This window comes from Pararge aegeria, chromosome 7 (assembly GCF_905163445.1).
Source record: "Pararge aegeria chromosome 7, ilParAegt1.1, whole genome shotgun sequence".
Lineage (NCBI taxonomy): Eukaryota > Metazoa > Arthropoda > Insecta > Lepidoptera > Nymphalidae > Pararge > Pararge aegeria.
Window position 1 is genome coordinate 9,507,094 of NC_053186.1, and position 19,587 is coordinate 9,526,680.

Consider the following 19,587-nt stretch of genomic DNA (forward strand, 5'->3'; position numbering starts at 1 on the left):
AATAGGTACATAATGTTCTATGTATTGGAACTGCGTCATTGGTCTTGTCATTAGCATATTCGATTTATGATCATGAGGTATTTGCTCCCATGTTGGACCAAAAACTTTAAAGTATATAGTTGTCCTGTCAAGACATTCTAAATTGATAACAAAGTCCAAAGCCTAAATTTTGAATTCAACTCAGGACCTTGCAATCTGTTGTCAAACATGCTAGCCACCAGACCAACGAGGCAATATATTATTACTCATAGATTAATTTATATTATTATAGTAAAGTTCGGCTTTATAATCTAAAAATATTGTTAACATTAAAACCTATTAAACGGACTCTGTTGTACACTAAGCTTAATTGACGTAACATCCCTATTATAATCTTTTTTTTTTACTAATCTTGTAAAATGCTATATAATAATTAAAAACAAAAGAAATGAGAAGAAAATCTCTTTTTAATGCATATGAATGTAATCAATGGTTTTAATTTTTACACCAGGAGTAAATGAAAAATCTATATATATAAAAGAAAGTTGTGTAAGTTACACCATTAAAACTCAAGAACGGCTGGACCATTTTTTATGATATTTGATTTTATGCATTTCTCTTAGATCGGAATAGGATAATAAGTATTAAAAACTACATTCATTAAAAAAAATGATCCGCGGTACGAAGTACGCCGGGACAGCTAGTATATTGTATATTTAACCACTTTCTCTGTCGGTCTGTGCCATCGTAACGCTCAAAACAGATGGATCGAGTTGACGTAATATTGTTTATGTTGTTGCGTACATGGAATATCTTGTCAGCGTTTAAACCTTCACTAGACTTCCTTAATCGGTCCAGCCTTTCTCTAGTTTCAGTAAGACTAACGAACAGCAATTAATTTATATACATACTAGCCATCCCGGCGAACTTCGTCCCGTGGATTTTTTTAAACATTTTCCAGTCAACCAAATTTTGAATCTAAACCAACCTCGAATCCCCTTGAACTCACACAAAAAATTTCAACAAAATCGGTCCAGCCGTCTAGAAGGAGTTCAGTGACATACACAGGCACACAATAAATTAGGTATGATTAGGATTCAGCGTTAAGTTAATTAAAGTTTAGTGTACAACAAAATGATTACCAATACCTAGTTAACCTTATTTGTATTAACAATACGCCAACAAAATTTATTATACTAATACAACAAAAATCGCACCAACGAAAATCTTACGAAATCAAGCGCATGAAATAGAAAGAACAATGTGAATATCAAAAAGTGTCTCTCTCTCCACCATCACGACTTACGCACTGTACACATGTGTGTGAACGGAATAAAATATATGGGATCAATCTTTTTTACAAAATAATGTTTGTGAAATAGTTGCTGGTTGTCGATATTTAGTAACAAAAACACAATATGTTACGAATTGTATAATAAGTTAACTAATTCCCTTCACCAGACAATTTCATAATAAAATTATCACAGTTGTTAAAGTTTTTCCATTTTATTGTAAAATCATATGAAATTTACTCCTGTGATGACACAAATTCTTTTTATTGCTTGCGCGTATTTTTATAACTCTTGCCACAATACCATGTGGACTATAATATCGATATGCATTAATGTCCCATCCCTAATCTATAATAAATAAAATATAAAATCTTATCCACCCTAGAAGGTGTCACAGTTTATTTTAAATATTCCAACTTTTTCTCTGACCTCACTAGCATTAATAATACCAAAATAAATAAGTACTGAACCTTTAAAATACTGTAAAGTACTGGCTATGTACGACTATTTGGGATTGGTGCTTATTCTGTTGCACGGAAATCTCTAAATTGACATGTTTTAAAGTAGTGCTGACCTTTTCCACAGTGAAAAGGATACCATTACTTTTATACCTGTCAATTTAATTCAGATTATTGATTCGTGTACGAAAGAATTAGCACCAATATAGATATAATTTCGACTACTTAAATAAATAGTGCTGTACTAATGTCGGTATTGTGTATTAACCTTTATTATTATGATTTTTTATTTACCCACAATACTATAGTTATTATAAGATTAAATTAAAAGAAATTAAGCACACAATATTGTGACAGTGCTATATTGTTCATGTAGAATACTTAAAAGCGATGGAATGTTAGCACTGTCTATACATTAAGTTAGGTTCAGTTAACTGCAATATTTCCACATTAGATTGCAACCACCAAAAGTATTTAAACTGGTACCTGAGTAGCTCGGAGCTTTGACTCAACTTTATTGACAGGACCTTTTATTAACTTAACTTTTACATTCATTGTTATAGCTTACAATTTTACTGTGTTATAATTAAAAACCTATGGAGCCATTCTTTAGTAGGACACTTATTTATTGTGGTCGGTTGGTAAATATTGTTATGACAATACATATGAATGTATGTAGTTCATTGTTTAATAAAAATCAAAACGAATACTTAGGCACTTATGTCAGCCCAGCACTTTATTTAAAGTTGTATGCTTACAATTCAGTACAAGTAATGTAGATATTTTAATAAGAGTTGAAATTTTTACATAAGCACAACAGATTTAACTATAAAAGTAAGCTTAGTTTAGTCAAAGCTTAGTGCACATCAGTAATGGTACCAGTCTACGATCTTAGACAGCATGAGCTGTCGTTTACTGATGAAGTCTTTCCATTTATGGGACCTAAGCTGCCATCGTACTTTGGGAGCTCCTTGCATTTCGCCTGCTGAAAATAATAATTAATCATCATCATTATCATCCTCCACCTCCTATCAATGGCCACAGGCCTCTGCCATATGCCCTCATAGGAGCCTGCAAGCTGCTCAATTGCTGATTGGTGGACTTTAAATCTTGTAACATTTAGAAATGATAACTCACACATAAATTTCTCCGGAACTGCAATTCTACTTTTGGTAAGTTCTAATGCAGATGTTGTACGGACACACTTACATGCTTATCATAGCAAGAAGGTAGATGGCAACTTCTTAAATTTGGGCTGCCTGATACTAAAAGTATTTTCTACTAATTTTCAATATCAATAAAACAATTCAGATACAGTGCAAAATCGTGAACCTGAAAACTTTGATCATCGGTGGGTAGGTTTATGTGACATCATAGTACTCAGCCGATTTCGATGAGTCTGTCATGCATGGCCGTATTTAAGATTTAGAGGACCATAAAATCTACCAAGAGACGCTAGTGCACTTTAATCTTTATTTTGCACGTGTTCTTTGTCCGCGTTTATCACGGTTTTTAACAAATCCAAAGTGAACTGATGGTTTCCCTTGGATAAGAATTAGCCTATGTTACTCTCCATCCTTTCAACCAACTCTATGCCAAAAATCATGTTAATTGGTTTGTTGGTTGGGGCGTTAAAGGAAGACAAACAAACAAACACACTTTCGCATGTATAACATTAGTAAGGATGTAATTGAACAGTTGGACTAATATAAAATGTTGTTTTCGAACCATATACATCGTCACATTCAGCCAGCCTGACTGCTGGTCTCACACTTCAGATTGGGTGAGATGGGTTAAAAGCAAAAACCCACTACATTTAATTAATGTGTGCAATTTCAATGGATTAACTAATGAAACTAAATAACTTACTAACCTCCATTAGCTCAACAGCTATCTCCATGAACAGTCTTTCAACATTCTCTGCTTCTTTAGCCGACGTCTCCAAGAAATACATCCCATGCCTTTGTGCAAAGTCCTCTCCTATATGTCGAGGGATCTCCCTATCTTCTCTATCAGTTTTATTACCTGAAAAGTTATTTTATTGAAGTCGGAATGTTTTATTTACAGTTAGAACTAGATGTGCACTGCGACTTTAACCGCTCAAGGGACGCAGCGTACTACTACATCTTTCCTCAATAAATTAGATACCTAACGCAAAGATTTTTGCAATTGTACTGGTAGTGCCAAATATACAATTCTATGGTGATACGTAAAGATGGTATTTCAACATATTTAAAAAACTGACACCAATGTAGGCAATAATATCGGTTCCCGGATGAGCCGAAGACTGGAAGAACAGGTTTTGGGCCTGATGACATAGGAACGATATTAAGTTCCAAAATTTTTTTATCTAAGTAATGTCTTGTGTAGTTATGTTTTCTTCCTTAGAAGTAACTAGTTATGTTATGAAATAGCCACACAAATAGAGTAAATGGGATAAGGAATATAGAATAACTTCACTAACTATTTTTTTTACAAATTGTTTTAATCTCTATATTATTATCAAAATAAAGTAGTCATAAAACTGGACAAATAATTAAGAACGATTTAATAAGCTGCCCGACAGTTGTTTTATATGAAACTTAGAATAAATACATCACATTAATGTGAAGTTCGTAAAGAAGCAATATAATACATTTTCAACTTAAATTAATAGGTAGTAGCATGTCCAAGGCTTTTAATTACAGCTTTACACCGGCTAGGCATTGAGTTTATAATTTTTTTACATTTCGCAAGAAAAATAGTGCTCCATTCTTTTAAGAACGACGAAAGAAGTCATACTCTCTCTCGCTCTCTTAAATTCTCACACTGTCGATTTGAAACCTTTTTCATGACTTCTCACCAAAGATGCTCGATTGGGTTTGGATTTGGGATGTTAGCTGGCCAATCTAAGACAGAAACTGATTGCGACGTGAGATATTCCTTAACGGTGCGTGCAGTATGCTTTGGATCATTGTCGTGCTGGAATTCAAAATAACCGGAAGCACGTCTCCAGCAATAAGGTAACTTTGCTATTTCTAGTATATTTTTTTTAAATTGAGATTGATCCATATTTCCTTCTATTATCTTAACAGGTCCAGCATTTCCCCCACCATGCTTTGTCACTTTTGTGTACTTGAGGTGAAATGCTTTATTCGGAGGGCGTCGTAAATAACGTATTGAGAACATACCCTGTTTATCTTTGTCTCATCAGAAAAAAGTGTCTAAGTGTCAAGTTTTCATACCTTCTTGCAAATGCAAGTCGGGGTTGCCCATGGCATCGTTTAAACATAGGTACCTTCCTTGCTACTTTTTTTCTACCAAACGCCATTGATTAGTGGGTGCCGAGATTGCTGAAGGATTGTTTCCACCAAAATATTCTTCTCTAGCTCATTAGACCCTTTAAAAGGATATTTATCTGTTTAGGCACACGCGGAATGTTTGAAGTAGTTTGATACGTGGCAAAATGCTTCACAGGGTGGAAAACTCACGTTATTGAGCATTGCAGATGGTCGGCTATCTTTTTATACGATCAATTCTTCTCGCGTAGTTTTATGAGGTATTAATTCCCGTGGTTTTCATATGAAGCAATCACCATGAAGACTAAATGGCGCCAAAATTATACGAAAAACAAGGTGTTCTCTACTTAAATTTAAATAAAAAAAATAAACTGAGCGTTCTTAATTACGTGCCCAGTCCGTAAGTAGTAATACTAGGTTCAGATATAATGTGAAAAGTTTATCTATTTTACTTTTTAGCCAATAATGTGTATCAAAGAATATACTGCAGCACCACAATGAAATTTTTGGAAAATTTAACTTATGCTATAACCTATGCTATACAAAACTAATTATTTAAATGTGCAGTGTTTTTTGAATTCATTTGGTAGTTTAAGCGTGTTGCGCTACCAGTATACAGTTTGGCTTCACTATCAATTAATATGTTCAATGTACAAGAACTCCACCCGTTACAGTTTTATTGTAAGTATATAGATACTGAATTGCATTATTTTCATCTTTAGCCTAGTCCTCATAAGATAGATTGTTTTATCTTATCTTTTTAAATGACAAGTTAGAAAGTTCTTATTTGAATCTGACCCTAGGTATTTTATTTTCATCTTCAGTTGTTTTTGAGTATGAATACATTGAAGTTGAAGTAGAACTAACCTAGTTCTAATCTTAAGGCTTAACTTCGTTCACAAACTTATAGTGACCTGCTGTCAGAATCCAATGCAAAAATCTCAACAAAAGTACATTGAAACCTTCCATCAAAAATGTATTAGATATGCAATCCCATACAAAATAAAGTAGAAAAAGTTTGTTACTGTATATTTATGTTATCTTATATATTGAATATACATATACTATATTTTTAAGTTTATCCCGAATACTCACCAACTAATATTCTTAAAACCTTATTATTCGCATACTCCTCTATTTCACGTAACCAATCCGGCAAGCAATCAAAGGTAGGCTGGCAAGATATATCATACACTAGGATTAAAGCGTGTGCAGATCGGTAGTAGCTTTGTGTTATAGATCTGAACCTCTCCTGACCTGCAGTATCCCAAATTTGCAACTGGAAAATGACAAAGCATTATTATAAGTTGTTGTTGTTTTTACTATGTTACACAAAATTGGTTGACCTCCAATGAAGTGCACCGACAACTTATACGGATTGGCCACTGGAAACAAGTGGCCCAAGACAGTGGATTTTTAACTCCCTACAAAAGACATGTCCAGCATTGGATGTCAATCAATAAGTTAGATGATGATAAGTTGAAGTTGGTTGAAAGAAGGTTGTGAAAATAGAAGTTATATAATAAAAAATATATACTGAACCAGTCTTAAGTTATTTCATTTAGAAAAATCAGTATAATCTTTTCTGAAATAAAATCTTCTTTTGATTCCCTTTTGATTCTGTGATCAGATCCTGACTTGGTGGTAAATTACAAACCACTCCACAATTGACAAAGAATTTGGTGACGGGTGAACAAACCTCCAAATGAATATCATATGTCATAAATGCAAAAGTGTGCCTGTCTGTTACTTTCAATGAAACTTATACCTAAGGGGTAAAAGTTTAATATAACTACCATACCTCTAACAGATCAGACCACTTACATGATTAGCACACTAGACTAGACTGTATAATAAATTATCAACGGGTGAGATTGCAGACAAGGGCTAACTTGTAGTAGAATAAATATAAAACTATCAGTGGGAGCATTAAAAATATTTCCTACCATGATGTTCTATGTCTTATAACATTTAATAATGGTTGTGTGGCAAGAACTGTTTGAGTTAAGCTACTATAGGTAATATATTTGATTTTATGAACTCAAATATTAAATTTAAGTTTCTTAACATATTACACTAACCAAGCAAGTTAAATAATAACTTGAGTTCCCATACATCATAATGGAAAGAGAAACCTAGTGGTTGGATGTTAAAATTTACTAATTCTATCAAATTTTTTTGCCAGAAGAGATAACTCAATGCTCCCATTGTCTGTAGATATGTCAGTGAACTATTCAATAGAACACAAACTGTTGTTAACTTAATAATAAATAATTTCAATATAACAACTAAATCAACACTACCAAAACAGGCCATGATACCATATAAAGTAGTTGCTATACTAATAAGCGAGTAATGCGTAATATCCTGCTCACCTTCACTTTCTCTCCATCTACCTCGACCGTTTTGATCATGAAATCAACACCAATTGTTGCTCCTTGGCCTGGTGGAAACAGACCTTGCGTGAACCTTCTCACAAGACAAGTTTTCCCTACACCCGCGTTCCCGACCAACACGACTTTAAATAGAAACTTATAATCCTCCATTATGAGCACAAAATCACATTTATTGCGGAAAGAATTATAATAAATCAACTCTCCAACCACTGTTACGCTTTAGTGAATTGACAGGCATTACAACGAGATATGATTGTGGTATTCCATCGAGAACGATTAATATACCACTAAACGAGCATTATTGAGATAAGATTAAAATAATTTGTCCGGATTTCACATGAGAAAAATAATGCCAAAACAATAGGCACAACAGTAAAAACTAGAAAGTTGAATGACAATGAAAGAAATAATATCGATGTTTTCAGTATCACAGACAAGAAAAATAATTGAGTATGATCTATCTTCTCTTTGGATAAGTTACTAGAAGCAGCATTTTTAAAGATTGTTTGATCATCAGTTCCTTGTATTGATCATCATTCCTTGTATACCATGAATCTCGAAACTAAATTAAATTAACTGGACAAAATTAGTAGGCTCACTTCACAATGCTCTCTATAGAAAAAAATAGTCCTTTTTTACAAGCATTGTGAAGAGGATTTCCTAAAAAGGCTAGAAGCTGTTTAGTGAAAAAAGGTGAATTAATGTGTCACCATCTTCACACCAGCCTTTGACAGTTCAGTGCTGGAAAAAAGGCCTTCTGGGTATGGAGGGTAGAGGTAAGGAGAGTCATCTTTTTTTTTTTTTTTTTTTCTCTTCTGGCTTTACAGAGATTAGCCAATGTCAGGTGTCTATATGTTTAATAAAAGTTAGGGAAACTCAAAATATAAAACATCAGGATTAATCTACTTAACTATTTGGATAGGAAAAGGATAGGGATTGATTCTACTTTATAAATATATTATACGATTTGTTCTATAGTTTGATATCATTTTTTTCTAGAAACAAAGATACAATTTTATAAACTTTATACGAATGGATATTTAATAAACAAATTATAGAGGTGGGAAATGGAATGTTTAATGATTCGAGATGAGCAAGAAAGGCAGAACGATCATACATAGGGCATGCAAAGAAAACATGGTTTAAGTCCCCATACTCCCCACAGGAACAAAAAGGATCAGGAACGATTTTCACTCTGTGCAAGTGCGCCGGGGTACAAACATGACCCAGGCGCATTCTACACAGAACAGAGGTGACTGTTTTAGAAAAAACGCATTGGCTAAACCAAGGTTTTCTCGGAATGGATACTTGAATTTTCTTGTAATGTTTACCAACTGAACTATCATTATTCCATACCCTATCCCACTCTTCATACAGATAAACATTGGCTTGGTTTGCCAAGTCGGAACAATGATTCGTATATGGTACAATGTCTCCTATGCGAATAGCCTCATTTGCCAATTGATCCGCTCTTTCATTTCCAGGAATGCCGACATGACTTGGAACCCAAGCCAGCACTATGTTACAATTTTTCTGTGAAGATGTATATAGTAAATCTCTAATTCGAAAAACATTTGGAGACTGCTTATGAGACTTGAACGGAAATCCCATAATAGCCTCCAAAGCACTTCGGGAGTCTGTAAATACAATTGTTTTTGGTATTTTCAGAATTAAAATATATTCAATAGCTTTGAGTAAACCGTAACATTCACCAGTGTAAACTGATGTTTCTGGTGGAAATTTAATCTGCTGAATAACTTGGTATTGTGAATGGTAGACCCCAACGCCCACGCAACTCTTACTCCCATGTTTAGATGCATCGGTATATAAACAGTGCCAATCAGACCATTCATTATTAACAATATTAATAAAATCCTGTTTTATATTAGGGCTATTTTTCAATAGTCCTATATCCAATTTAATTTTGGGAACCGCAATAAGATTTTTGTAATTGTATTGGTATAAAGGCAGAGTAACACTGCGATGAGTGGGAGCTCCCAAGCTTTCATATTTTTTATAGCTTTTTACAAGACACGGTGAATCTTTATGCGTCCAGTAATTACAGGTATCAATCTGATCCGCAAGTTGCTTTACTTTTGGAAATAATGGATGGGAGATAAGCTGTAACGTACGGAAGAAAAATTTATCACAGAGTAACTGTCTCCTAAGATATAAGGGCGGATCACAGCATTCTACCTGCAAACAGTTTATTGGAGTTGATTTCATGGCACCTGTAACTAGTCTCAAAGCCTTGGACTGAACGAAATCAAGCTTTTTAATTGCACCTGTGTTACCAGGGTGTAATAAGAATGTCCCATAGTCTAAAATGCTCCTGATCAAAGCATTGTATAACAGTTTCATTGTAAAAGGATGTGCACCCCACCATACTCCAGAAAGACACCTTAAGATATTTAAGTTTCGCTCACACCTTAATAAAACATATTCACAGTGAGGAACCCCAGTCAGCTTGGAATCTAATATAACACCTAAAAATTTTGATTTATCTGTAACTGATAGCGGTACATTATTGTAACTAATGTGAATACATGGGAGGATTCGTTTCCGAGAGAACAATACAACAGAGCTTTTAGATGGTGATAGTTCTAGACCATTATTGTCTAACCAAGACTTTAAATCGTTCAAAGCTAAGTTTAATAATTCACTGATATTATCTAATGATCGACCAGAAACATATAAAAGCAAATCATCCGCATATTGAAGAACATTTGCATATCTCAATACAGAAATTTCCAAATCGTAAGTATAAATGTTATACAAAATAGGGCTCAAAACCGAACCTTGTGGTAGGCCCTTCCATACAGTTCTACTAATGAATTCACTTTGGGAATGGCCTATTGAATACTTTATATATCTTTCGTATAACATATTTACAATAAAATTTATTAATAAGCTAGGAATATTCAGGGCTAACAGTTTACTCTTTAAAATTGAAATGTTAACATTATCATAGGCAGCATTTATATCTAGGAAGGCAGCAACCACTGATTCATTTTTGGAGAAACTGAGTCTGATGTCTGTGGTAAAGATGCTCAAGCTGTCAAGGGTACATTTACCTTTCCTGAAACCAAACTGTGTTTTTGATAGTAATTTTTTATGTTCCAAAAACCATTCCAACCTGATTTTAATAAGGTGTTCAGCAGTTTTAGCTAACACAGATGATAGAGCTACTGGTCTATACGATTTTGGATCTGAACTCGATTTGTTCGGCTTCTGTAATAAGATCAATGTTTGTGATCTCCAGGATTCAGGAACGATACCCGCAATTATAATATTATTGATTAAAGAAAGATAATAACTAAGACTATTGTCGTCAAGATTTGACAAGAAAGAATAAGGAATACCGTCTTCACCTGGCGCAGAATCTGTCGTTGATGAAAGTACGCCTTTCAGTTCTATAAGTGTAAATGGTGAATTCAAATCTGAATTGTTATAATAATTGTTATTGGATACTATTAGAGGCATTATGGCCATGGGACATTCAGGTACATATGGAGGACCTAAACGATCCATGATTTGCTCTGCTATTGCTGGAGATAATTTATTCTGTTGTGTGTCTTTAAATGCAGATCTGAACTTTCTAATATTTTGCCAAACTATTGATGATGAAACATTAGGATTTAAGGATTTACAAAACCTACGCCAACCTTCATACTTCTTTACCCTAAGTAGTTCCTTAGTAGAATTGGCAATTTGTAAGTAATGGTCAAAATTGTCATCAGTCATGTTTTTACAATATTGCTTCTCTGCTCCCTTTCTCTGTTTTACTGCATTAGTGCACTCTGCATCCCACCATGGTGGTGATGGAATAAATCCTGAACCATACTTTTTTAATGGAAAAATTTCATTTGCAGCTGCAATCAATGCAGTAGCTAATGTTTGTGAGCATTCTAATATGTTAGAGCTACTTATTGGTGGTAAACTATTAACTTTCTGTTCAACAGCTACTCTATACAAGTTCCACTTAGCATGAATAAGTTTATGTTTTATTCGTGGTTGTTTCACATATTTTGGAGGTTTTTCAAAAGGAAAAGTTATAATAAGCGGGTAGTGATCACTACCATAAGTAGACTCTGCAGTTGACCAAAGGAGAGATGAAGCAAGATCAGGAGTGCAAATGGACAAATCAGGAGCACTAGGTGTCCGTGCAAGCCTTGTTGGAGACCCCATATTCAAAATACACAAGTTATGTGAGCTAATTAACTCTAACAATTGTTCTCCATAATAGGTTGATGTAGCACAACCCCATAACATGTGATGAGAATTAAAATCCCCTAAACATAAATAAGGTTTCGGTTTTAAAAAAATTTAAAAGTTGATTAATTTCATTAAATATATCATTACTAGGACGAGAAAAATATATAGACACATAACATACACTATTTACAATAACTGCAATAACTGATAAGTTATTGCTATGTACAGGGAGAGTGATATTTGTAAATGCCAGATTATTTTTGATGAGTATGGCCACTCCACCATACCCATCAGGTCTATCTTCTCTGACACAAACATAACCTGGCATTTTAAATAATGACTCCTTTCTCAACCATGTCTCTTGAAGACATATGAGAAAAGGTTCATGTTTATTTATTAAATGTATTAAATCGTGTTTTCTACTGTTGAGGCTCAGGCAATTCCACTGAACCACTTTGGCTCTGTGATCCATTGTTGTTTGGGATGTGGTATAATGCTTCAATTACTGTGGCAACGTGGGACGGTGTAACTATGTTTGATTGTGATAATAGTTGAATAAGTATTTTAATAATGTCAGCAATTTTCATGCTATTTTCAATATTTTTATTATTAATATTAGGCTTTTATTTAGGGAAAACAGGATCTTTTATTATATCAGAGTGAGCAAAGCGGTCATAGCCCTTACCAAGCTTTGACGGTGATCTCGGCTTGGCAAAGACTGTTTTTTTATATGACTGAGACTCTGATTTTGAATAAGATGGAAGGTTAGAGTTTTGAGGACTATGTATGTCCTTTGATGAAGAGGATGACACAGGTGTTGAAAACAAAGCTTCGGCATATTATGACATCTTTGAAACTGGTGGATGCATCTTAATTGCTTCCATATATGAAATACAACTTTTGCTCATTGTTTCTTTGATTGCTCTCTGTCTATTATGTTCTAGGCATTTTTTATCAATGGCTTGATGTGATCCGTTGCATAAGCAACACCGGTAATCCTCCTCTTCAACTTGGCAAGTGTCACCAGAGTGTCCTTGACCACACTTATAACATTTTGGCAAAGACCTGCATTGATTTTTAACATGACCAAAACGGCAACATTGATAGCATTGTACAGTTGGATAAATGTACAATTCCACTGATAAGGCAGTGTAACACATGTACACCCGGGTAGGCAGAACTTGTCCGTCAAAAGTTATAATTACAGTGCCCGTACTAATAAATTGATTTACATTATTTACAGTGACTTTTCTTTTAATACGCCTGATTTTAATTATAGGACCGCAACCCAGTGGCACATTTATGTTTGACAATATTTCCTCGTCAGACCAATCATTTGGAACACCTCTTACTACACCCATGCGTGTTACATTGAAGGTAGGTATAAAGGCGCTATATTTTTCCAAGCCAAGACTTTGATGCAACAAAAATTTGTTGGCATCCATATAGGAAGAAAACGCCATACTAATGCGATTCCTACCCACACGTTTGAGACTACCATTCACAACACCATCAAATTTGTTACGTTGCAAAAAGCGACCAAAAGTTATGGGATGTAGGGTTGTGGAACTATCACTATTTTCATATTCTTTGTTAACATGTACCACATATGGGGCACTGTCAGATTTCTGATACTGAGCACGACCAATTGGCACTCGAGTTGGTACATTTGTTGGTATGGTGGATAATGATGGTTTATTATTATCAATGGTAGAAGTGGGTTCAGTTGGTTTGTGGTTGGGAGAAATATTTGGATTTTTGTTAGGGCGATTCGGAACATCATCAGTATGTGATTCGCACATGCAGTCATTAAACTTATCCTTTTCATAATTTGCTTTGCCTTTCCTTTTTTTTTTCTTGCACATCGTACAAACGCGGGAAAAAATTTTTCGTTTTAGCGTTTGTTCGGCATTGGACACAGCAGATGCGTCCGTGTCCATTGACGACTCAACCGCTGAGATTAATATATCCATCTTAGATGGAATATTTACAGACCCTGGGGGTATTGTTCCCCCAGGGTCGGGGGGCCGATCCCCCATAAAAGTTTAAAATTTCCAATAAAATATTTTGAAGAACTTACCTATATAAACAGCTAACTACTATGAGAATGACACTAATACTACAATATGTACAATATAAACAACACCAAATCCTTTTCAAGACGAGTTTACAATAAAATAAAAGAAAAATTTGAAAAAACCGCGTCCGCCATGTACGAAGTTTCCCGCCCTTTTTTTTGAGAGTCATCTTAGATGGGAGAAAAGTTGAAAAAGTGTCCAGTTGTTGCGCTAAATAACAGTTCAAAAATCCTCCACAATGGCGCTGGTGGATGCACAGGGTATGGTATGAACGTAGCAATCGTAGATGAATTGAAGTATGCCGAGTTAAAAAATTTAATGTCATTATCGACTAAAGTAATTAATTATTGAGAATTTCAACAACTTACGTTGTACAAAATATTGTGGTAAATATAACCTTACTTCCTTGTATCTCCATACTTCCTTGTTTATTTTTCAAGCCTACTCTAACAATATTTATATTTGACGCTTCTTTTAAGAGTTACCCTGATGCAAATGTGGCGCCATCCTAATTTAATACATTTTGACGACACTTTTTCATATACACAGATGACTCTCCTTACCTCTACCCTCCATACTTCTGGGAGTCAAAATGTATTAAATTAGGATGGCGCCACATTTGCATCAGGGTAACTCTTAAAAGAAGCGCCAAATATAAATATTGTTAGAGTAGGCTTGAAAAATAAACAAGGAAGTATGGAGATACAAGGAAGTAAGGTTATATTTACCACAATATTTTGTACAACGTAAGTTGTTGAAATTCTCAATAATTAACTACTTTAGTCGATAATGACATTACATTTTTTAACTCGGCATACTTCAATTCATCTACGATTGCTACATTCATACCATACCCTGTGCATCCACCAGCGCCATTGTGGAGGATTTTTGAACTGTTATTTAGCGCAACAACTGGACACTTTTTCAACTTTTCTCCCATATAATGACTCTCCTTACCTCTACCCTCCATAGATTTGCCTATAAACAGTCCATCTCTATTGTCTGTGATCTGTAAATGTCACTATAAATTAGTTTGTCGTATTGATTTGCAAATTATTAATTATTGTGATATGATTTTGATTCGTGAATCGGCGTTCTTGATGCCCTAATAACACTAAGAAACGAATTAAACGATAACCATGTCTAATATGAACTACACGATCCGTACTGAAGGCCAAACGAAAATCAACACATTAACATGGACCGTGCCAAACTTTGTCAATTTACTTGAAAACAAATCTACAAGAGAGTTTCGGACGGACAAACTTGAGACTGTAGGTAATGTAACGGGTTCCAGGTTTCAGTTAAAGATTCAGTTCTTGGGCCGGGACAATGACATAATTGAGATTTACTACTTATCACCAAATCCTGTATTTCTAAAATCGATACTCACAATTTGTTTAAAACGTTTCGAAGAGCGTTCTATTGTCATAAAAGAGTATCACACAGTGCAAGGGAACAAATGGCAGTATTTGGCAACATTGTTCAAACGCGATATAGCTAGTTATGATGGTCGCGATACATTCCTTTTGAGCGATGGCAGTTTGAGGCTAAAATTTCAATTTATGGTCTCTAATGACATTAAAGTTGACAGAGCAAATGTTCCTGAGACACAACTGAGCCATGATTTTGAAAACCTGCTGAGTAATGGTTTATTTTCTGATGTCACAATGAAATCTGCAGAAGGAAATGAGTATAAAGTACATAAAGCTGTATTAGCTAGTCGTAGTGTTGTACTGAAAGCACATTTTGAGCACAATACTATAGAATGTCACACCAATATAGTTGAATCTCCTCTTGAAGCTGAAGTTTTGATAGAAGTATTGACATTTATTTATAGTGATAAAGCCCCAAGAGTTGATGAAATACCTGAACGGTTATTGGCTGCTGCTGATTTCTATCAACTGAGTAGATTAAAAAGCTTGTGCGAAGAAGCCTTGCACAAAAGATTGACTGTGGAAAGTGCAATAGAAACCCTACAACTTGCAGACTTGCACTCTGCTAAAATACTCAAGCAATTGACTCTTGAATTCATTAAAGATGGCCAAGCCAAATTGATTACTAAAACAGTGGGATGGGCTAAAGTGAAATCTGTAGATCTGATCAAAACAATCTATGAATACATTATGACTGATGATATTGAAGCTGACATTAAATAGCATTTTGTTTACTTAACACCTCCTGATTTGCATAGTACTTTATTGTGCAAGCAAAAATATATACACGAGAAGTGACTTATATAAAAACAATGATAAACTTAGTGGTAGAAAGAAGCTGACATTAAATAGCATTTTGTTTACTTAACACCTCCTGATTTGCATAGTACTTTATTGTGCAAGCAAAAATATATACATGAGAAGTGACTTATATAAAAACAATGATAAACTTAGTGGTAGAAAGTGCAAACTGATTTTATTTGCATAATTGTAAAATTTGATCCATTTTCTTGGAAAGTTATGTAGAAGAACACTTTGAGCTAAATTACTGAAATGCAAAAACAGTGATTATTTTAAATGGAGTGTATGTAAAAACAAATGAAAGGCTCGCTGAGCTTGCTCCATAATGTAGATCTGGGTTAATAAGAGCCTTGTGCATATCTGCTAGTAGCTTAGTATTATTGTACTTAATAATAAATTTTAATTGATTATCTAACTTTATTTTTAAGACCATAGGCCTTCTTGGCATTAATCTTTAGTACAATATGTCTTGCTTTGACTTACAATATGCTGTATGGAGTTTAAAATTAAGATGAGATTGCTTAAATAACAGCTGTACTAAAAGAGTTACTGTTAATTGAATATAAAAAAGGTGGTACTGAGTGAAAATTCACTTTCTATATACTCTTAATATAAGCACTATTTTGCATCATTTTATACATCTGAATATGCCATAGATCATGTTTATTTATCCACCAACAAAAAATAAGCAAATTGCTGATGCTTAGTCTACTTAATTTACAGTAATAATCGTTAAAGTAGTATAGGTATAAAAAAAGATGATAATTTATTTTAAGAAATATAATTTATGAAATTTATATAACTATGCAAAATGTAGAAACAATATATATTATACAGGCAATTTTCTTTTGTTATAAAGGTTTGTATCTATTGAAAAAACAAGTTGAAAAATTAATGGTTGATTGTTGTTTGCTCATTGATTGTACATGCTTCAGATACTTTTTTTTACATATCTAAGTAGCAATAAGACTTAGGTAGTAACCATTTATTTTTTGGCTTGTGTAAACAATTGCCACATTAAATTTGAATAAAGAATATTCTAGTCTGCCATTAAACACTTTAAATGATAATTTTATACTTCTGAGTAGTCTTTCATTTTCTAAATTTCTATCTTTTATTTGATAATGTCATTTGTTTGCATTAAAAAAAAAACAAAATTACAGGACTAAGACCATTGATGGCTTTCTTCCATGGTGGAAAGTGATATTGCAATCTAAGATAGTTGCAGCCTAACTTTTTAGGGGTTTGGCAGTTGCTTTACATCCATAACAGTAATAAGTTTTATTGGTATATTGGTAATCGGAATGCTAATTCCCAGATTTTCCCAGTCAGAGATACAAACCTGGGACATCCCACATATAAGACAACTCTGACCACTGCAACTCTGACACTCACAAGTTTTTCTTTATTAGCTTAGTCTGATGTAAACCCTGTTCCCATGGGAACTTAGGGATAAAAAGTTTATTGATGTTATGCAAAAACTTCAAATGAAATCTTTAATTACTACACCAAATAATTTTAGAAGCATAACATGCATCATGAAATTATCATTGATAATTGGAATACAAAACCTGACCAGCATCACAAAATATAAAGAATACAGTACTTGGTAAAAAGCATATTTTTGCATTATTTATTAGTCACTTTCACTGTCACTATCACTCTCATCACTGGAGTCTGTTTCACTATGATATTGTTTCATATGAGCCCTATTAGTGTTCACAAATAGATCATCATTATTCTCATCAGTATCCTTTTTACTATCGTCAAACTCCTTTGGCCATATATTATTCTCTTTGTAATATTTAATTGAATCCCTATTCATAATTTTTACAATTTCAGCTTTAACTTTGTCTCCCTCTTCGATTGGTTCCACTAGGATGTAGTCCCCACGTTTCACCCAAATGTTTTTGCGGAACTTTGTTGGCATTGATACTAGATATTCTTCTCCACTTGGTGTTGTGATCTGCAACAAGCAGTAAAAATAGTTTTAAAGATATAATAATAAATCTAGAAAGCAAGTTGGATTCCTTGATTGTAGAAATAATTATAAAGTAAAACTAACACTGAAACTTAAGTTCATATTATTTTAATCACAAACAGCAACAAATTAAATAAACTCTAGTTTTGAATACAATTATCGTATAAAAAAAAATTCAAAGATTGAGAGCGAATCCGAAGAAAACAGCCGCCATCAAACAGTGGCGGATGAAAAATTTATGTCTGCTATATTTACCTCATGAAGATTATTTCCTCTACTTCTCAAAACTTTAACAATGCTTTGGTTTTCTTTCGGCATTTCGTAGTCATCCCAAGTAGCTTCGTTCATGACATGTTTCCTCTTTGTAACTTTTGACATAATGTTATAATAATTTAAAATGTAAGCACAAATTTAACATTAAGAACTATTAAATCGTTAGATGGAGTACATACTACAAAACAATATTTTTTCCCAGACGGCAAAAGAATTGAGATTCTCGAACTTCGAAACATAACCTCAAATTACAATATTTTGTTTTAGTTCACACGTTTGACAGCAGAATGTTGACACATGTCAAGCCTCAACCTCAGACTAAATAGTCTCTCTAAGAAATCAAACATAATGTTTCAATAAAAAGCCAAAAACCACTACGGAAACTTGATTGAATCTGCTGTTATCGTAACAAGCTCGCTGTACGAAAATAACAATAAAAGGCCCACTGTTTAACTGTGAAAAGATTAAAGAAGCAAGATTTTATCTATTTATTAACCTCTGAATCCATCCTCAAAAATCTAAATTTCAGTTTCAGTCCAAATTTGGAAGCCGTTCTCTTTTTAAAAATTTTACATTTACGACACTTTTTGGGGAAATGCGTATAAAAAAATATCCATCCCACCTATCATGATTCTGTAAACGGCATTGGCTTCCTAAATAATTTATCTTTATCATAGTGCTATTGATAGAAGTATAAGTCTACAATGAAATATGTAAAAATCGTAAAGAATCCGTCAACTTGCACCGAAATCGCATGAAAATGGATAAATGTGCCGGTATTTGACCTTTATAGCGATAATAATACAACGAAATTCACAAATCCAATTGATAAAATAGCTTTCCTGTTGCTTTATGAACATAAATTAAGCTGCTTTTGCTATTTTTACGCAGCCGAAAAGTTTCCCATTTGCGTTGTCTAAATGTTTGCATAAATTAAACCAATTATATACAATAAGTTGTTAGGAGAAAAATTATTATATAATCACCAATGAGTACCCTAATTAAATCCGACTTCAGGGTTTAGTGAAGGTAGTGTTTATATTGTCAATGGCACAACATTCAATTTTAGTTACAAAGTTCCTTTATTTTTGTATAGGTAAGCAAGGTTATATTTTTTATAGGATGTGGCGGAGGTTATTTAGCTTTAGATCAGGTGATACGATAATATATTGATTAAATAAAAAACATATATTGTTTCTTTGTGAAAAAGGAAAGCACTACTTTGGCACCATTATTTAATTATTTATATCAAAGTGACCCTTTCGGTAACTTTGATAGATTCTTGAGTCAATTTGGATTAGATTTGCGCAAAACGGGATTGGCACCAATATTTTACCATATAGATTTAAACCATTATCGATCTTTGGTTATCGAAAAAAAAGATAATTATTTTAAATAAA

At 33.7% G+C, this 19,587-nt stretch overlaps 3 protein-coding genes across 4 annotated transcripts; 1 reads left to right on the forward strand and 2 right to left on the reverse strand.

Annotated features, from left to right (window-relative positions):
- Positions 1–634: 634 nt before the first annotated feature.
- LOC120624980 (ras-related protein Rab-30-like) lies at positions 635–7,804 on the reverse strand. The gene is made up of 4 exons (XM_039891844.1): positions 7,383–7,804; positions 6,103–6,286; positions 3,603–3,754; positions 635–2,714 (listed from the first exon to the last, which is right to left on the reverse strand). Exons 1-4 carry the CDS (start codon positions 7,551–7,553, stop codon positions 2,613–2,615), a joined length of 609 nt encoding a protein of 202 aa, XP_039747778.1. The 5' UTR covers positions 7,554–7,804; the 3' UTR covers positions 635–2,612.
- Positions 7,805–14,706: 6,902 nt separating this feature from the next.
- Positions 14,707–16,730, forward strand: LOC120625117 (speckle-type POZ protein-like). 2 transcript variants are annotated; one of them, XM_039892054.1, is made up of 2 exons: positions 14,707–15,846; positions 15,976–16,730. In XM_039892054.1, exons 1-2 carry the CDS (start codon positions 14,836–14,838, stop codon positions 15,982–15,984), a joined length of 1,020 nt encoding a protein of 339 aa, XP_039747988.1. In that variant the 5' UTR covers positions 14,707–14,835; the 3' UTR covers positions 15,985–16,730. The 2 variants fall into 2 exon arrangements, with proteins under 2 accessions (XP_039747988.1, XP_039747987.1); XM_039892053.1 differs by having other exon boundaries at positions 14,707–16,730.
- An 8-nt stretch (positions 16,731–16,738) lies between these two features.
- On the reverse strand, positions 16,739–18,470 carry LOC120625118 (probable RNA-binding protein EIF1AD). Its single transcript, XM_039892055.1, has 2 exons — positions 18,170–18,470; positions 16,739–17,899 (listed from the first exon to the last, which is right to left on the reverse strand). The coding sequence occupies exons 1-2, from the start codon at positions 18,290–18,292 to the stop codon at positions 17,570–17,572; spliced, it is 453 nt and encodes a 150-aa protein (XP_039747989.1). The 5' UTR covers positions 18,293–18,470; the 3' UTR covers positions 16,739–17,569.
- Positions 18,471–19,587: the final 1,117 nt, after the last annotated feature.